The sequence below is a fragment of the Garra rufa genome, chromosome 23, assembly GCF_049309525.1.
Source record: "Garra rufa chromosome 23, GarRuf1.0, whole genome shotgun sequence".
NCBI lineage: Eukaryota > Metazoa > Chordata > Actinopteri > Cypriniformes > Cyprinidae > Garra > Garra rufa.
The window spans coordinates 9,259,925-9,281,432 of NC_133383.1; the positions used below are offsets into that span (position 1 = coordinate 9,259,925).

General features: G+C 39.9%; 1 protein-coding gene across 1 annotated transcript in view; it reads right to left on the reverse strand.

Annotated features, from left to right (window-relative positions):
• lrrc75bb (leucine rich repeat containing 75Bb) overlaps nt 1-21,508 on the reverse strand; it is a 51,603-nt gene that overhangs the window by 16,563 nt on the left and 13,532 nt on the right. The window contains exon 3 of the mRNA XM_073830144.1: nt 10,632-10,744. Coding sequence (XP_073686245.1) covers nt 10,632-10,744 — 113 coding nt within the window. The remainder of the gene's footprint in view (nt 1-10,631; nt 10,745-21,508) is intronic.

Genomic DNA, 21,508 nt, shown 5'->3' on the forward strand with positions numbered 1-21,508 from the left:
TATATATAAGAAGCAATCTAAATAAACCAGTAAAAACTAGACAAGTTAAAAGTTCATATAAAACTTCCTAAACAAGGTTTGAGCATGTCATATTACTTATCAGACCAATTGTTCCTAGAAACTCCAAGGAAGACCCATTTCCAGCATAATGGTGGGGTGCTTTCAATGGAGCAGTAATTTTGATGAAAGGTTTGTCTAATTATGCGCAAAGATAGGCCTCGATTTGAATCGAATTTAAAACATCCCCTTCCCCGTTTTAGAAGTGTAGTAGTCTTATATTTGCAGCCATTGAAAGAGCTCCCCTTTGATAAGAGCGTTTGGCAGGGCAAGAGTAATGATAGCAATAATTACAATGATGATAATAGCACATGATGTGTGTGATAGCATGGTGCTCCTAAAACGGCTGATGAGAAGCGCTGCTCCCTCGTATCTGCAGAAACCCTTAAAAAAGACACTTCAAAGCAGAGATCAAGCGCAAACACTGCTCGGCACTAATGCTACATGCTTGCATGCGTTTGTTAGCACGGGTCTAATGCCTGCACCTCCTTTCTATCTGTCCGTATAAGGCTGTGACACTTGAGTTATTGGAGAGGCCCGTCTGCAAGGAAGTGATGGATTATATAACAGTAGCATAGCAGGCGCCCGGCCAGCAGAGTCATTGCAAAACGGCTAGAGAAACGGCATTAAAATGTATTGCTTCAGAAGAGATGCACCCCAGTCGCTTTGAGCTCTGCTACTGTACGGCGGATTGGTGCCGACTGTCTGCTCGGCCTTTTTAATGCGTCAGCCCTCTGGGAATTTATGTGTCGGCACATTCGCCTGGTTTCTGCCAAGGCTACAAACAGCGATGTGATGTTTATGCTAATCAAAGCGTTTGGAGGGCAAAAGCATCTTTTCAACAGGAGGCACAGATTTTATAGCTCTTGTTTGTAGTATACTAATACTATAGCATATCTTATTGAATGTCTGTCATATATGTGTGTGTGAAAATGTTACTGTTTGTATCACTGTTTGTGGTATTCCTTACAGCGAGTGTCATGGCGCTATAATTTTATAGATAATGCTGTTTTTGTGTCACAGAATGTAGTTTTTTTTAGGCGAGAATGTACTTGTTTAGACCTCAAATATGCAGTTTGTTTTGTCTATTTAAAAATTGCCTCAATGTTTTTGGAGTTCTTGAAGCTCCAGGGTGTCAGCAGCCGTTAAGGGCTCATGAACCCGCCGAGAGCAGCCTTACCTCGGCCAGATCTTCTGGAATTTGCTGCTGGCTCTGTTGTCTCTATAGTGGTTAAACATGAGATATAATTTGTTTTTGGTAAATCTAAAGAGCAGTCTTTGGTCTCATTAATGTATTTTTTGTTCCAGAGCAAATAAATTTGGCTGAGGGCAAAATCTCACCATATGATATTTCATGAAATTCAATGCTGTATGTCAGAGCGCTGCCTTTGTATTTTTGACTGACTTGCCTAGCAACTTTTTTGATGGCTGTTGTTGTTGTGCATTAAATATTATTATTCAATAAATACAATTTTATATAAATAATAGTAGTATTTAATAATAGTAATAATTTAGTGCTATTCGTGATGGTGATTTTAGATACATTGTTCCACCATTAGATGGCGTTTGCTGTTTTTTGAGTCAGCAATAAACAGTTGTAAACAAGGAAGTTAATTTTACTTTCAACAACACAGCCTTGTAAGACACAGCCAAGAAATGCACTGAGCAGCATTGTCATCAGAAATCACCCTTGACAGATGAAAGGATAGTAACTTGCAACAAAGATAACTTTCCTCAGCAGACACTCACACTGAGAAAATCTTTTATTGTGATTATGAGATTGAGCTGAAGAACTAAGGCTGTATCAAATGCAGGTAATCACACTCACTCAGTCCATCTCTCTCTCATACTTTACATAATACAGCAAGCTTTTAATACAGTAGTATAATGTTTTTTAAAAACTCAACATTCCTTTGTTACTAGTTTTAAAGTGACTTTTCGAAACTTTTCGTCAAACTTAGATTTGAATTGAATTGAAAAGAGGGTTTTTAAAGGCACTCCATTATTTTGTTATGTATTTGTACACTCGTGCCATCAAATTGTTGCATAAACACAATATCACACTCGTAGCTGTGAGACACGGCTGTCACGGCTACGAGTGCGCTATTGTGTTTATACAACAAGTGTGTAGATGTACAGCCGTATCTCACGGCTACGAGTGCGCTATTGTGTTTATACAACAAGTGTGCCACTGTACAGCCGTATCTAATGGCTACGAGTGTGATATTGCGTTTATACAACAAGCGTGTCGATGTACAGCCGTATCTCACGGCTACGAGTGCGATATTGCGTTTATATAAATATCTTACAGCTACAAGTGTGATATTACGTTTATATAAGTTTTTTACAGCTACGAGTGCAATATTGCATTTATGTAACAAGCGTGCTGACGTACAGCTGTATCTTACGGCTACGAGTGTGATATTGCGTTTATACAACAAGCGTGCCAACATACAGCCATATCTCACGGCTACGAGTGCGATATTACGTTTATATAACAAGCGTGCCGACGTACAGCCATATCTAATGGCTATGAGTGCGATATTGCGTTTATATAACAAGCGTGCTGATGTACAGCCATATCTCATGGCTACGAGTGCGATATTGCGTTTATACAACAAGCTTTCAGATGTACAGCGATATCTCATGAGTGTGATATTGCGTTAATACAACAAGCATGCAGATGTACAGCCATATCTTATGGCAACGAGTGTGATATTGCGTCCATACAACAAGCGTGCTGATGTACAGCCATATCTCATGGCTTCGAGGGTGACAGTGTGTTTATAACGTTTATACAACATGCTGACGTACAGCCATACCTAACGGCAACAAGTGTGATATTCTGTTTACACGTCATACAGCCATATTTCACGGCTATGAGTGTGATATTCTGTTTATACAACCAGTATGCCGGCGTACAGCCATATCTCATGTGTGAAGTCTAAGAAAGTATATTATCACCTTATCACCTGTTAAAACTACATTCTGTGACACAAAAACAGTATTGTTATTAAAATTATAGTGAATTTGGGCTTCCGCCATGAAACTTGCTGTAAGAAATCTCACAAGCGGAGTGATATAAATGGTGAAACGGTTGTTGGAGTTCTGTTATGACTCTAATATGGTACTCTTATCAGCCAATCATATTCAAGAACCAGAAAGAACTGTTGTGTAAATATATGTTGTATACTAGCTAAAAATAATTTTCTTCCTTTTTAGGGAACCAAGTAACACTATAAATCCAAAATAAGATTCTACAGTCTAAAACAGTCAAACAACACATGCCTGACAAGGATGACTGTCAGGTTGAAAACAGTCTTTATCTCGTCCTGCTATTTACAACAAATGTTCTGTACCAAAAGTTCCCCATGTGGAGATCAACAGGCGATTAATCACGGATAAGGCTTAAGGATAACGCTTAACACTGATGTCAGGGTAGAGTCTGTAGAATGGTGTATCTAATAAGATTAAATTGAGTGAAGTGAAGTAGCTCTACACCTCAACCAGGGCAAAGGGGACCAGAACAAAGCAGAGCGATAACTTAACGTCACTTAGTTCAATAAAAGCGGGCCGACCGGAGAGTAAGGGGAGAAACAGAAGAGATGAGTCAGACCTGCTGATGACCTTTCTACCCTCAGCTCTCCAAGGCTGAACAGACACACGATATGTAGGTCAAACACATTTCAACATGGTCAGCAAGGAGGTCAGGAAGCAGAAATGGAAAAAACATAAAAAATAAATCAAAAGGAGAGTAAACAGCAGGGACATGAGGGTTAGAGTGCACACTACAGAAATCTAAGAACCCTAAAAATGATCAGGCAATACAACAAATAATATACAATAAATGTATATTTTTATGCATTACATTAATGAAAATAAAAACACCATAAATACTACAGTTATGTACACATAAACTTACATTTTACATTTAAATAAATTTAAAAATGTTTAATTTATTTTATAACATAACTTATATAAGCTGTATAACTTATATATGAACAAACCAGTTAAAAGTTTTTGGACAGTAAGATTTTAAATGTTATTCAAAGAAGTCCCTTCTGCTTACCAAGCTTGAATTTATTTGATTCAAAGTACAGCAAAAACAGTAAAATTTTAAAAATGTTAAAATATATTTGAATACATTTTAAAATGTAATTTATTCCTATGATTTCAAAGCTGAATTTTTAGCATCAATACTCCAATCACATGGTCCTTCAGAAATCATTCTAATATTCTGATTTTGCTGCATGTATTATTTATTATTATTATTATTATTATTATTACTATTACGTTGAAAACAGCTGAGTTTTAGACCATTTTCTCAGGTTTCTCTAATGAATAGATAGAAAGCTCAGAAGAACAGCATTTATCTGAAATAGAAATCTTTTGTAACATTATAAATGTCTTTATCATCACTTTAGATCAATTTAAGCATCTTTGCTTAATAAATGTATTAATTTCTATAATGTATCTATTTATTTAACATAACTTCTAACTCCTTATAACTTCTAATTATATTTCTTTATTAATTTCTATTTTTTATGCATCACAGTAATAAAACGTAGGTGTTTGAAATAGGAATTGGGGAGGCAAATATGTTTAATTATTATTCTACAATGCAAAATGTGCACAGTACACACATAAGTACCATGGTATATGAATCTGACAATCAAAATAATCAACGTGTGTATTAAAATGACAGATACAAGATACCACCGGTGAATAATGGTGCTTTCTAAGAGAGATATTTACATAATAAAGCATCTAGAAATTATTTTATTCTAACTAAATCACATTAAATTCAGAAATGCACACAAAATTTGAGTGAAAAGCAAAACTGTAAAATCAAAGTGCATTTCTCCTATAATCTAAAAGATGCCAGAGTGAGTAGATGTCCGCGGGAACATATGGGACACAAAACATGGATGTGGGATGCAGAACAGATCGGATGCGGATCTGCTGGGGTTGACGTCATCTTCGAATGTGGGCTAAAACGCCAACCCGCTCTCGGGTGGACAAGTGCACATATGTGCCCATCAGCTTGCGGGTTACTGTCCGCCAGCAGTGGGCACATGCATCACGTAAGCTGAAACCCAAGCTGCCCCACATGTGTTCAGCTCAATCTGTCATCTAACGCACCAGCCAAAACAGGCCTGCTTTATAGGCCACCTCGACCGTCCACAGGTCCTCATTTGGGTCAGGCTCACTCTGCTGTGAATTCTCTCCCATCATGCTCTTAACCGATGGGTTGTGTACGTTTTACCCCAGCGGCGGGCAGCCAACACGCTCCACATAGTGCTTATCAGAATGAGGAGGATGTTAGCTGACAAATATCAACTCCTCGCTGCTTTTAATGCGAGCGCAAGCTCTCCCCCAATAAACTTCACGTCAACATGTCGCAATGCAATGAATGTTACAAGTATGGATAATCAAAACACTTTTAACTCATTTATTTCAGAAGAAAATATGAGGGTACACACACACACACACACACACACACACACACACACATATATATATATATATATATTTTTTTTTTTGGTAATTATTTATATTTAAATAATATAAAATGTTTATAATTATTACTACTGCAATAAGAAATTATTATATTGCTATTACATAAATAATCTATCTATCTATACAACTAAATAAAAAAATCTAATAAAAATTCAAAAATAAAATATAAATATAAAAGTAATATATATACACAACTAAAAACAATATATTATATAATAGTTCTATATTATATATACACACAAAAAATAACTAAATATAATAAAATTATATACAGTATAAAACTATCAAATTAACATATTATGCTACAATAATAATATAATAACAAATAAATAAATAAACTTATTTGTATATGTAAAATTATTATATTAAAATTAATATATAACAATTTAGTATTTAATATATATTATAATGCTAAATGGTGTTATACATTAAGTTAATTTATTATTAATTAAATGAAAATTCTATTAATTATTAATTAATTTATTGCGTTTTTTTATAATTAATTTAATTTATTTATAATTAAATTATACTTAATTATTACATTATATTTTATTTAATATATATGCTTAAATAATATAAAATGTTTATAATTATTAAAACTATAAGAAAAAATGTGTTATATAAATAATATTTTTAATCTAATATATTATAAATAATAAATTATAAAATATATACAATTAAAAAAATAAAATCTAATAAAAACTAAAATAAATATATATATACACACACACAAAAATATAACAAAATATAATAAAAACTATATATAAAACTAACATATTACACAATATTATATATATATATATATATATTATATATAAAATATTAGATATGTATATGTCAAATTATTATATAAAATACATAACATCATTTAGTATTTTATAAAAATAATTAATAAATTTAGTTAATTTCTAATTAATTTAATTACATCTAATTTCATTATATTTTATTAAATATATATGCTTAAATAGTATTAAACATTTATAATTATTAAACTATAAGAAAAATAAATAAATATATAAAAACCTGAAGCAAAAGTGTATATATACTAGGGCTGGGCGATATGGCAAAAATGTAATCTCGATAATTTTTTCCCATATTGAACGATGACGATATATATTTCGATATAAGCTGTTGATGTTGCCAGTTTTAAAATAGTATCCCAACAATGACTAAAGCCACAAAAATTAAAGGGTTCATTAAATTACATTTTAAAGTATAGTTTATTAACAAAAACAGATTACAGATTTGGCCTTAATTAAAACAACTACTGAAATAAATTAAAAAAATAAAAGTTGTGACAGAGTATGGTAAATGAGAGTAAATGTACAAAATGTAAACATAAAATTATTGTAAAAAATTAATTTGTAACAATTATTTCTTTATTATTTATTATTATTGACACAATTGTTTATTTTCTCTTATAGGTTGAGCTATTTAAATTAGACGCAACCACTGCATTTTGAAACAATCTACAGTATAAATAACAAAAATTACGACACAGTTCTTTCTTAATCGTATTAAGTGCAGACAATTCAGCCATAATCAAAGTAGGCTACTCTCTCATTATTCAAAGTGCAAATAGAGACCGAATATTTCAAGCATGATACAGAGCTATAGACATACACAACCTATTATAATCTACATACTAATAACAGCCTAGATGTGTCATGTAGCCTAATTTGCGTGCAATGGGGAGTCACTCTCTAAACAAGTCGGATTAAAATTGCTTTTGAATGCGCGTGCGTTTTTTGCTTTCGGTTTCAGTTTTAACAATCGCGCCAAACACTTTTCAGATAGCCAAACCACTTATATAACGGAATTCGTGCTACCTTTTTTGTGGACAATTTCAACATCTTTGGATAATAACTCGAGGTTAGTTTCACTTTCGTCGCTGCTTCCACTCTCTCTCTCTCTTTTTTTTTTTTTCTTCTTCACGTCCTGGTGTTAAATTTGCTTTGCAAAGTGCGCTAGGAAATGAACTTTGTACTTTGACGTGCACACGCACGCTGCACGCTGATTGGCTGTTGTCGCATATTTCTGCTGTGTGATTGGCTCTTAGATTAATCCATATCGAGCAAAAAATGTCTAGAGCTTATCATCGTTATTAACATAAATTTTATCGCGATTCGATATGATATCGTTTATCGGCCCAGCCCTAATATATACACTACCAAGTTTTCACCATACTTATATATTTATTTAATTATATTTTTCTTAATAGGGACAATGCTCATTAATCAACAGTAAAATACTGTAAATAATTGCCATAAGCCATTAATGTTATATATGTCTACATTATAAATACACATAAAAATAACTACATTAAAAAAGTATATATAAAACTATAGAACTAACATATTCCTTTATAATATTATTATCTAAATTATATATATATAATAGGCTTAAATGTAATAGGCTTGAAATAAAGCATATAGACCACTATCATAAAACTTTTAGTTTTTAACAATCATTTTTGGAAATACATGTCTTGTTCCACTCAAAAAGTAACTACAGACTGGTTTGGATCACCATGAGGGAGAGTAACTAATGACCGAATTTTCCTTTTTGGATGAACTTTCTCTTCTAGCAGCAAAGTCGCTAACAAATGCAGTTTTTCTCAGCTCTCTCTCTCTCTACTCGAGTCTCTCTGATACTCAGTCTTTCAGGTTTCCCCCTCCGGCCACCTAACCTCTCTCTTTAAAGCTTTTCTGGGAGAGGTGCTAGGCAGGGAAAAAAAAATCAATGTGCTTTAAAGCAGCCTGAAAGCTCTCCCAAAGAATATTAGAAAGGAAAAAGAGAGATGGGACATCTTTAGAAGCCGAAAGCATCAGCAACATAGCATCTCTCCTCGTGTTCCCTTTAAATAGAACAACGATCGGCCTGACAGTATCTTCACACTCTAACAGGCGTCTTGTTCCGCTTAAGCATTCAATCTTTTCCCTCACGACCACCTCCGAGGATGTGACAAGACAAACGGAGGAGGCATTTCTGCAGATTAGGCTTTCATAACAGAGATTGAAAGAGCGGAGGTTCATGAATTACGTGAGCGATGGCGACGATGGCTTGTTATTGTTCAGGCTTGTTTGGAGATGAGTTGGTGATAAAACGAGGAGCAAAGGAACTAAACTGCAGCTGTCGAAATCTCCCAAACTGGGTTAATTGCTCTGGGATGGGGAGAGAACATGGATATCATTAAAAAGACTTTCCCTTTTGTAATGACTTCCTCACCGTACCTGCCCAACGCCCAGAGGGAATGACGTTCCCTGTGTTTCCTATGCTGTTTGCTGGGAAATCACGATATCTGATGGAAAGATTCATCTAAGGGAAACATTCATCCGTCCGCATTTGAGGCAAACGCCAGTCGTGTGGGATGATATGAAGAATCGTAGCTATTAGACTTTGCTGTAGCCCTTGATTGGGAAGTGACAGGCGCTTCTGGTAACATCTTCTGCACTTTTACATGATGGAAAATGTTAGGATCAGGAGATAAAAACTGCAGGAGGTTCTTGTAGCTCAAAAGGTGAAACATAGTGCTTAAAAACATTGTGGGTTTGATACTAATATATATGCATACAGTTGAAGTCAAAAGTGTACATACACCTTGCAGAATCTGCAAAATGTTAATTATTTTTCCAGAACAAGAGGGATCATACGAAATGCAAGTTATAATAAGATAAAGGACAGTACTAAATGAAAAAGAGTATGATATTTAGGTAAAATATGATTTTTTTTTATTTGATTCAAAAGTTTTCACCCCCCAGCTCTTAATGCATGTTTTTTCCTTCTGAAGCATCATCGAGCGTTTGAACCTTCTGTAATAGTTGTGTATGAGTCTCTCAGTTGTCCTCAGTGTCAAAAGATGGATCTTAAAATCATACAGTCATTGTTGGAAAGGGTTCAAATGCACAAAAATGCTGAAAAACCAAAGAATTTGTGGGACCTGCAGGATTTTTTTGAAGAATAGCAGGCAGTTTTACTGTTCAAGACAAACAAGGGACTCAAGAACAACTATCACTAAAAAAAACAAAAAAAAAACACAAGTGTATGTAAACTTTTGAATGGGATCATTTTTATAAATTCAACTATCATTTTCTCTAGTGGACTATATGTAAACATCTTCTATGTGAAATATCTTACATAGACGATACATTGATGTCCTAAGACACGAAAAAAATGATCGTTTCTTGTCTTAGGACATCAATGTATCGTCACGAGCCACAGGGTGTAATTTGCATTTGTCTGTGCATGTTTTTTTTTTTACTTTCAAAGGTTTGGTGCCCATCCACTGCCATTAAATGACTAACAGACTGCAACGGTTTGAGTTAAAAATCTTTGTCTTCTATTGAAGAAACAAAGTCACCTCAAGCTAAACTAAATAAATGTAAATAGCTTAAATAGAATTTTTGAAAAAAAAATGAATTCAGTTAACCTTTATTTTATTTCAAGTAACAATTTTTTTTTATGGTCTTCATTTTAGTTTGTTCAGGGACAAAAAGGGATGGTTGACCCAAAAATGTAAATTCCGTCATTAAATACTCACCCTTGTATTGTATCAAACCCTTAGACCTTTGTTCATCTTCGGAACACAAGTTAAGATATTTTTTGATGAAATCAGAGAGCTTTCTGACCCTGCATAGACAACAATGCAACTGACATGTTCAAGGCTCAGACAGGTAGTAAGGACGCGTGTTTATGAGGATTACCACGGAATGACATGAGGATAAGTAATGACAGAATCTTATTTGGGTGAACTGTCTCTTTAACTATACTAACTATAGTTTTGGACAGTGAGGGTGAGAAAATGACGACAGTATTGTCATTATGAAACCATCTGTAATCGGTTCCATTAAGTAACTTAAGTACCTCAACATTAACCCAATTAAACTTTCATACACGTTTGAGCATCTTACGAAGACATCACGAAACAGCTAATCTCTTTTTCTTCTAGTTGTCTGTATTTCAATCCGTCAGCGCAGAGTTTTCTAAGCTCTGATGTCAGTCGTTGTGGAGGTGTATCCTAATAAGGGACAGATGGACAGACGCGAGACTCTTACCAGGCTTGAGACTTCCTCCTGGGCACGTTCTGTCGGCTCCACTTGGAGTGAGGGGTCAGGTGATAGATCAGCTGCCTGCAGATCTTCTCAGAGGACTTGAGAGCATCAGACTCCTGCAAAAGCCAGGATGAGGAGAAGCAGGTGATGAAAAGCTATTCTGGGAGACAGGCTGCCAAATAAAGCTCCCATCTGAGGGCTTATGGTCACTGACAGAGAACCTTAAAACACTTGAATGTTTACCATGTTTAGTGCTATTAAAAGGGCTGTTGAGCGGTAAACTGTTCAGGTTAATCTGTCAGTGATTATTAGTTTAAACAAGCAATAAACCACAAGAGTGCCTAAAATCACTGTAATGTAATGTAAACGCCATGGCAGCAGTTTTTCGCTTTCATAAAATGGTATACACTGATGTTTAACTATTAAGTTATCAAAATCAATAATTATTATAAATATGATTCAAAATACAGTAATACTGTGAAATATTATTACAATTTAAAATAACCTTTTACAATTTGGATATAAATTAAAATGTAATTTATTCCTGTGATGCAAAACTGAATTTTCAGCATCATTACTCCAGTCTTCAGTGTTACATGAGTCTTCAGATATCATTCTGTTTTCCAGATTTGCTGTTCAAGAAACATTTGTAATAGTTGTATTGCTTAATACTTTTGAGTTTTTATTATTTTTGTGGCATTATTCTTTGATAAATTCTTTAACAGAACCCATTAATTCCATTCATTTGGAACAGAAATCATTTGTTACATTATAAATGTCTTTACTGTCACTTTTAATCAGTTTGATGTATCCTAGCTAAAAGAACATTCTGACTATGTGTATACTGGCCATTTTACCCACAACCAAAAAAAAAATAAAAATTTAAAAAGTGTTTAAGTATTCAAATCTTAGATGTTTACTAAGATCTTACGATCTATTGAAACCCACAATAATATTTGTAATATTAGTAAGCTTAATATATATAAAATCATAATTTATTGGGTACTTTTATTGGGAGGTGGCTGTCCCGAACCCTAACCCCTAAATTTCAACTTATGAAAATCATACTGAAATATTTTTTTCCATTGTTGTTTTTAATAGTCTATCTTTATCTTTATCTTTTTTTATTCTTTTAAAAAGTTAAGTAAAAAAAAATCTGTTATATTTTCTTTGTGAATGTTTGTAAAAATCGATGCAAATTTGCGCATATTTCATTAAACAATGCCTCATTTGCATATTAAAATCTAACATTTTAGAAAACTTGTAATACAAAAAATGTTTGCAATTATCTAAGTAATTAATCAACTGGATAAGTAAGGTGATAACTATTAGTTAATTTTTTTACCTGCAGTGTCTCGTCTTAAATGTCATTTTTATTAATTTATCATTTTAGCAAAAAAATAAAATAAATATACATATATATATTTACATTGTAGATGTAAGCAAAATCTTAATATGTTTATAAAACCCTTCTTATTAAATTACATATTACTGTGTTTCAGTAGTGACAAATTTGGGGAGATTTGAAAATAAAATATGAGAATAAAAAATAAAATTTTTTATTTGAAAATAAAATATGAGAATTAACTGCACAATTACTAGAAATGTGTGTGTTTTTTAAGACGTTTTTTTTCTAACTTTGACGAATAATTTGGTAAAATGGCCCATATAATTTTTTGCAACGACTTAAATAAATGTAGTATGAGAATCCAATGAAAAAACTAAAATTATATGTATGGAGACATTAAATTAATTAATATTTGAGGGGAAAATGTGCTTAACTGTCATGAAAATAATGTCATCTTCTTCAAATGATGTTAACGGCCCTAGAAATGCTCCTAAAAACATCTTGAATATCATATTGATTTCGTTTTAAAAGCAGCAATTAGTGCTACAAAGAGCGGTATTCTTCCTTAACATGTAGCTTGAGATGAAGATGACAGTTCAATTAAAGCGCATTAGTTATTCATGCCATTTTGAACTACTGGGTGAGAGGTAAGTTTAAAACGATCTCAAGGCCTTCGGTCAACAAAGCCTGCAGCCATCTCTGCATCAAAACAGGCTTTGGCTCGCCTCTCTCTCTTTAAACGGATTGGCCGGAGCAGAGCCGAGTAAATCTAATCAGCACTAAAGCACAACAACGGGAGCGAGGCAGGAAAACACAAAAGACTGGGTTGACTAGCTCGTGCTATCAGTCTAAGAAATGACAGGAAATAAACACGTACATCTCGGTGGCCTCCTGACAGCTATTAAGTCAAAAACAAAGACATTTGTTGAATCTTTAATGTATATTAAGTTGGTTTCTGGTAGCAGTGAGCGACAGCAATTATCGGACTAGTTTTATTGAACTCCCTTAATAAAGACGCCGTCCGTTCGATGACGTGCTCTCCAGAGGGAGTTTTATTGTCGGAAGGATTTACGTGGTCTTTCAATCAGCGACCGAACATTAAGACATTAGCCATAGCTCGATACGCAACTGCCACAGTTTAATGAAAAACTGTCAATTGTAAGACAGTCAAATGAAAAACTAAATCTATGTGCTACGCACAAACAAAAGCTCATTAAAATGCCTTTCCATATTTCCCATGATTCCCATCTTGAATAACTGCTGCAATTGAGGATCCCCATCAGCTGACTCCTGGGACTCAAAACTTCATTAGTTGCTGGTGTAGTGAGACACATATTATTCTGTATTATAAGAAGCGCTGGAGAAGTTAAGCTAAGCTACAAGCTACCCACGTAGATGACGTGATGACAGACCACACGCAGCTGTAAAGTCTCACTTTACACTTAAAAGAGCCACTTGTGGACAGCTTTTCAGTGATTTGAGTGAAAGAAGCTGATTTTATGATACAACTGTTAGAATTTAATGTAGTTTTGAAATATATTATTGAAATGACATCTTTTTTTTGAAGTGCTTTAAAATAAAGTAAATTATTAAATTAATTTAAAATAATTTATTATTATTTATAAAATAAATACAGAATTTATTACATTTAAAATGTAAAAAATCAGCTTTTAAAAATACATTGTATGGGTCAAAATGATCAATTTTTCTTTTATGCCAAAAATCATTAGGATATTCTAAAGATCATGCTCCATGAAGATACTTTGGAAATTTCTTACTGTAAATATATCAAAACGTAATTAAGAAACGCACTTTCAACTTTCAATATATTGATTTTTTAAATATTTTTTATGTTTTTGCACCCTCAGATTTCAGCTTTCAGATTTTCAAATAGTTGTATCTTGTCCAAATACTGTCTTATACAAACCATACATCAATGGAAAGCTTATTTATTCAGCTTCTTAGGTAATGTATAAATCTCAGTTTTAAAAAAATTGATCCTTATGACTGGTTTTGTGGTCCAGGGTCACAAATTAACACTTACAAAATAAAAACAGAAAGAAAGAAAACAATGAAAAGATGAAATTTGAAGTTATTTAAGGGAGTACTTTACTTTAAAAAAATAAATAAAAAATAAATAAATTTATTATTATTTATAAAATAAATAATACAATTTACTAGATTTAAAATAATTATTTATTAAATTTACTAAATAAATTATTTATTAGCAGTTTTTGAAATGAATGAATTAGTGCTGGGTAATGATTAATCGTGATTAATCGTATCCAAAATAAAAGTTTTTGTTTATATAATATCTGTGTGTGTACTGTGTATATTTATTATGTATATATAAAGGCATACAGTATATATTCTGAAAATATTTACATGCATTTACATGTCATTTATATTATATATAAATATATTTAATGTATAAACATAACATATTTCTTGAATATATATATATATATATATATATATATATATATATATATATATATACATACATGTGTGTACTTAAAATATATACATGCGTGCACATAAAATAAAAAAGAAAGAAAGAATAGGCTGAAAATATATTATTAAAATATATTATTGAATTTACACCTTTATTTGAAATTATTTAAGGGGGAAATTTACTTTAAAATAAAATAAATAATTAAAGGAATTTCATTACGAATTTTATAAGTTACAAGATGAATATACAATTTACTACATTTAAAATATTGAATTATTATTTACAATAAAAAAACCTGGAGTTTTTAAATGTATGAATCTTAATTAAGATGGCAACATTAAACTTGAACATATACATTAACACTAATAAATCAATAAATAAATAAATTCTAAACCAATACATTAACCAATAAAATAAAAGAAAGAAAGAATACAATGACAATGGCCCTAAAACTGAATCAGTGAATCATTACTTTTTGTTCTGTTTGATTTACACAATCTATTCAAACAAATTGATTCATAAAAAAAAAATAGATATTCTGATGCTACGCATTAATTTGATGAGTTTTCATACAGTGAATGGTTTCTTTTTGATCCAGTTAATTTACTCAAACTGTCTAAATGAACTGATACATTCAATTGAATCAAACTTTCTGACACTACATATGAGTTTAGGGTCACACTTTAGTTTTTAGAGACCAATTCTCACTATTAACTACGACTTTTGTCTCAGTAAACTCCTAATTTGCTGCTTATTAATAGTTAATAAGGTAAATACACTCTTGATAATAAAAGGTGCTTCATGATGCCATAGAAGAACCTTTACCCCTTCAGTCGAATCACTTCGACGTTACATTGGGATCTCGCCTGAGAGACCGATCATCTCTGAGCCTTATATAAAAAAGGCCAATTGCAAATTGGCGAGTGGACGTGCGCGTCGGCCACTCCCCCGCACATGCGGGTATATAAGAAGGCGGCGCGCATCACTCAAACAGACTTTCGCTTTCAGAGCCGGTATGCTCAAGCCTTCTCTCCTCAAGAAAAAGGAAAACTTCACGTTCCTGCTGCTCTCTCTGCTGGTGTGCGCCGATTGAAAGAGACAAACTAAAAGAGTGAATTTCTCGGCGCCGCCAGCGGGGTCCCGCGGGCGGCCGTTTTCACGGCCATAAAAGCCTCCTGCGTTCCAGCGAGCAAGCCCCATTGAATGCACAGCGGTGCCGCGGTTTCCTCCCTGGGCAGACCGGGACTAAAAGAGCAATTTCTCACGGCTGTGTAAAGACGTTCTTTTCAGAATGGCTTTCCGGCCGTGCGCTTCTGGGTGTGGCAGTTTCCTCACCTCACTGGACGGACATGAAAGCTGCTTCACATGTCTGGGCATTGAACATGCTGAGGCAGCTTTCACGGATGGTTCATGCATTCATTGCGAAAGCATGACCATGGGAATGCTGAGGACTCGCCGCTCGCTCGCGGGCAGGCCCCCCTTCGCGCCCCACGGCCTGCGGAATTTTTCCGCCGCTGTGGCGAGGCACGAGGGGGAATTTCGAGTCACGGTGCCGAACGTTCCGCCGGCTCCAAAAGCCCTGCGGTCTTCCGCCCGCCAGCATACCCCCGTCGAGATGCCAAAGCAGTACGCCTCCCCGCCAGCCGGGCTGGGCGTCTCCTTTGGCGCTCCTCAGGAGGAAGAGATGTCTGACGCTGCGTCAGAGGGAGAGTCAGGGGGTGAGGACGCTCTTCCGGCGGCGCGGCGCCCCTCCGCGGTTGCTGCCCCGTCGGAGGCAGACTCCGAGCTCTCGGCTATGCTCCTCCGAGCCGCCAGGGGGATCGGCCTGGAGGTTACTCCATCGGCCTCGGCCGATCCTTCTCGGCTGGGCGACTGGTTCCTGGGGACGGCTCCGGCGGCATCGCCTCGCCCTCCCCCGGTGCCATTCTTCCCGGAGGTGCACGAGGAGCTGGTTAAGACCTGGCGGGCGCCCTTTTCATCTCGCCCGCTGCCCGGCTCCTCTCCCCTCGCCACCCTTGATGGCGGGGCGGCCAGGGGGTATGCGTCGGTTCCCCAGGTCGAGCGCGCTATGGCGGTGCAACTTTGCCCGCGTGGCGCTGCCACCTGGCGGGGCCGGCCGCGTCTCCCGTCCAAGGCGTGTGAGCGCTCGTCCGCCCTTGCGGGCCGCGCTTTTCACGCTGCGGGCCAGGCCGCCTCGGCCCTGCATGCGATGGCAACCCTGCAGGTCTACCAGGCCAAGGGGTTGAAACAGCTGCACGAGGGTGGTCCCGACCAAGGTACGATGCAGGAACTCCGCGCTGCCACCGACTTCGCCCTTCGTGCGACGAAGGTCGCGGCGCGGGCCCTTGGTCAGGTGATGTCCACGGCTGTGGTCCAGGAGCGACACCTGTGGCTCTCTCTGGCCCAGATGGCAGATGCCGACAAAGCACGCTTTCTCGACGCTCCCATCTCCCAGAGGGGCCTATTCGGCGACTCTGTCGAGGACTTTGCCCAACAGTTCTCGGCAGCCCAGAGACAGACGGAGGCGTTTCACATCCTGCCCCGCCGCGATGCTTCCATCCCGCCGCCGGAGGCACCGCCTCCGCCTGCACGTCGCCGAGGGCGCCCCCCTGCGGCCGCAACATCTACGGCTCGCCCCACCGCGGAGGCCCACGACGCCAGGTCGGCGAGAAGGGCCCGCAAGCGCAGAGCCAGCCGCAGGAGAGTGGCGCCGCCCGCGGCACAGGGATCGGCCCGAAACACCCGCAAGAAAACTGCGAAACGTCCCTGACGCGGGCCTCCAGAGGTGATTGAGACTGCTCCTTAGGGGATGCTAACAATCTACGCTCCCCGCTCCCGGTGGAGGGCCGGGAGCCACTGTCGGCTTTCGTCGACGGTACCCACTTTTTCTCAAAAAGAGCAATTTCTCACCTCTGGCTTCGGCCTCGAGTTTCCTTCTGAGCAGCACTTACACTCCTCGGAACCAGACTCGCGGCCGGCCTTCGCCAGCGCGGGATCCAGGGAAGAAGGTAAGCACTGCTTAGTGCAGTTAGACACTTCTCCAGGACGTTCATCCTTCTGGGTTCTGTCTCCTTCCCTGTCTCCCCCTAGGCTGCCCCACCACGGTCACGTCGGTCAACGTTCCCTTGATACCACTACGATGGTTGATACGGACGGTACGGCCCGGCCCCAGGCGTCCGCCCAGACTCAGAGGTACCCCTTACTTTCTTATTCGGGCAGGCGTGCCTCTGTTCTGCTTGCGGAGGTCGCGTTCCTACTGGCGAAGGACGCGATCCAGCCTGTCCCTCCCCCGGGACGAGGTCGGGACCTTTCAGTCTCGACTTCACGTGTCCAGTTAGTGTGGTGGGTTAATACCCGCCCTGGATGGAGCTCTGTCCCGATCCCTTTCAGGCTGTCGGCACACTCGCTCACGACGAAGCACATACAGCTATGTTTCCGTCTCCAGGGCTGGGTTGCAGCCATCTGCCTGAAGGGCACCCGCTGTCTCGTCTCGATCTTCCCCGGCGCACACCCCTCCGGCGGTCTGCCCCGGGGGTCGAGCGCTCAGCGCTAGGTGCTTCCATTTGGCTAGTCCCTCTCCTTCCTGCCTTCTTTAGGCCATGGGAGCTCCCCTGTCCCCTTTTTCGGCAGACAGGTATTCGCGTCTTCAACCGTCTCTTCGACTGGTGCTTTACCAGCCCACTCGTGAGTTCCGTTGTGCGAACATAGGGACTTGGTGCCTCGGCACCCCCGCCATCTGGTCCTTCAGGCCAACCGAGGGAATTCGTTTCCTCGGTCGGGAGCCTGACTCGGTCCTTAAGACAGCCCGCCTTACTACCTAGAGCGCGCAGTCAGTGCTGTACTTCCTGAGTCAATCAGGCACAACATAGCGGTCCTCTCTACTGAGGCTCCTGGGGCACATGACAGCTCTAGCCGCTAAGAGCCGCTAAGCTTGTTCATGTGAGACCGCTTCAGCACGATCGAGTCCCAGGATGGGCATGGCATCTCGGCCCACTCCGGACTGGCGTTTTCCCGCAGTTTGGCCGACAAGCCAGCCCGTGGCTTACCACGGGTTGGGTTGCCATGTACGACAGAGGCTTACAGCCTCTCCATCTGCTCCCAGGGAGTACGTGGCACATTTTGCTACTTGCCATTCACTTGAAGCAGGTAAACTCAACCGTGCAGCCTATCGGCTCTCACGGCAGTCCACCACCTGCAGGATGGCGACTCCACCCCGTGACGCAGCTAGTTTGGAGCATATCGGTAGGCCAGCCACATCCGCTCGCCCCCGATTGCTCTCACTGCCAGCTGCCTCCTTCAGAGTAGCGCTGGCACTCAGCTGACCTCCGGGGCCCAAGTACGCCCTTCCCCAGTGAGCCTCCTTGCACAGACTCTGTGCAAGTCCAGGGAGGACGAGGAGTAAGTCTGTTGGTTGCGCTACAAGAATGGCCCACCCGGACTCAGGTCTAGTAACCGTTCCCTCGCGGCAGTCCCTCCCTGTAGGGCACGGTATGACACCCAGACCTCTCCGGTCTTCTCAGGCCGTGATACAATTATCACTCAGTCCGAGCTCCCTTGACTAGAGGCAGGCTCGCACTGAGATGAGGTCTATTTGCTGGCTTTCCACAGAGTTACACGGTTGCAGTATGCTTCCCTTCCTGCAGGAGAGTTTGAGCGCAGACTGTCCCCTCACTCTTTAAGTATATGCCGCTGCTTCGCCGCGTATCACATGCAGTAGATGGAGCTAAGTAGGTAAGCATTCACTGGCCGTGAGGTTTCCCAGAGGTGCCCAGAACGCACCCCACACCCTCTTGGGGCCTTCCCGTCGCCTTCAGAGCCGCGGGTCGCTCCAATTGAGCCATTGGCCTCAGTCGAGCTAGCATTACTGTCATCAAGACAGCGCTCCTGACCGCCCTGGCTCCCGTTAAGAGGGCAGGAGACCTACAAGTTTTCTCTGTCAAGTAACGCCTCATACCCTCTGGGACCCCCCCGTCGCCCTTCAGGGCCGCGGGTTGCTCCTTAGGAGCCTCGGGCCTCAGTCGAGTTAGAATTCCTGTCATTAAGACAGCACTCCTGACTGCCCTGGCTTCCTTTAAGAGGGTAGGTTACCGACAAGCTCAGGTTCCTCAGAGGTGCTTAGCACGCACCTCATACCTCTTGGACCTCCCCGTCGCCTTCAGGGCCGCGGGTCGCTCCATTGGAGCCACTGGCCTCAGTCGAGCTAAAATTCCTGTCATTAAGACAGCGCTCCTGACTGCCCTGGCTCCCATTAAGAGGGCCTACAAGCTTTTCTGCCAGCAAAGTGTGTCGAGAATTCGGGCCCGGCGTCTTCCACGTTACCGTCGAGACCCCGGCCCGGTGCCCAAGGTCCCCACCACGCCTTTCCGCGATCAGGTGGTGGACCTGCAAGCTCTGCCCTGGAGGAGGCAGACCCAGTCGTGCTATGTTGTGTCGTTAAATATGTGAGACTGAATCACTCGGCACTTCAGCCGCACCAGCAGCTTCATCTGCCTCGGGATTCAGCAGAAAGGGAATGCTCCCCGAACTGAGGTTGGCTAAATGGTGGTAGATGCCTCTCCCTGTTATACCCAGGGACAGCCGTGATCCTTGGTTCATGGCACCTCACCAGCAGATGTATAAACCGGAAGCTGCGGGCTGGGCGACACCCTACCTTCGCTTGGTTCTCCAACCTTGCGTAGAGGCCGTTCTCCCGTGTCCTAACATAAGGACTCACAGGTGAGCGGGAAGACCGGCTGGTGTCGGCTTGCTGCGCCATTCCCACGTGGATCCGTGCGCTATTTCCCAGAATGTTCCCTCCGGCGAACCCTGGGTCCTCCTGCCCCGCAGTCAGGGCTAGGCGCGGAGTAGTCCTGCACTGTGATCCTGCCTGGGTCTCCTTCGCCCCGCAGGTTGTGGCTTAGTTTTTATTTATTCCAGCGGAGGAGACCGCTGTTTCCCTCGTGTATCCCTAAAAACCTTTATGGATATATTGAATTATTCTTATTTCCACATGTAGAATTTCATGTGCTCCGCCCCCCCAACCCATGCTTCAGTACAACTGGCATCCCTGGTGGGCCCCCTTATTGGGCCCCAGGGCGTTGGGAAGGTTACGTTACACTTCGCCTGCCGGCACGTATACTTGTCAGCACGTGAAGTCGTTGCGTAACGCGGCGTCAGGGTCGTGGCCTTTTCCATGGGCTTGTTCCCAATGTAACGTCGAAGTGATTCGACTGAAGGGGTAACGTCTAGGTTACGAAGGTAACCCACGTTCCCCGAAGGAGGGAACGGAGACGTTACATTCCCCTGCCACGTCCCTGGCGTCGCGCTGACGCCGGCTTGACGGCTCTTCAGCGAAAACCTGTTTGAGTGATGCGCGCCGCCTTCTTATATACCCGCATGTGCGGGGGAGTGGCCGACGCGCACGTCCACTCGCCAATTTGCAATTGGCCTTTTTTATATAAGGCTCAGAGATGATCGGTCTCTCAGGCGAGATCCCAATGTAACGTCTCCGTTCCCTCCTTCGGGGAACGTGGGTTACCTTCGTAACCTAGACGTTTTGTCTAAATGGTCAATTCTTTGCGGAGCCAAAAATGGTTCTTCTATGGCATCGCTGTGAAGAACCTTTTAAAGCACCTTTATTTTTAAGAGTGTAGTTGTATGGGGTAGGATTAAAGCATCATAAAATCATAAAATATAATTATGCAGAATAACGAATTAATATGTCTTTCATAAGTACTAATAAAAATAGCCAATATGCTAGTAATATGCATGCTAATAAGCAACTAATTAATAGTGAGAATTGGTCACAACTGTAAACTAAAGTGTTACCGAGTTTAGTGAATTCTCAATCACTGAATCATTTCTTTTTAATCCAATTCATGTTACACAAATAGTCCGAATGAACTGATTCATTAAAATGAATCAGTGATGCCATAGAAGAACCATTTTTGGCTCCACAAACCATTCAGTCAAAGGTTCTTTAAAAAACCATCTCTTTATTGCCTTTTTATAATCTGAAGAAACTTCTTTTGCCACAAAGGTTCTTCCGATGTTAAAGGTTCTTTATGGCACCATTTAGACAAAAGGGTTCTTCTATGG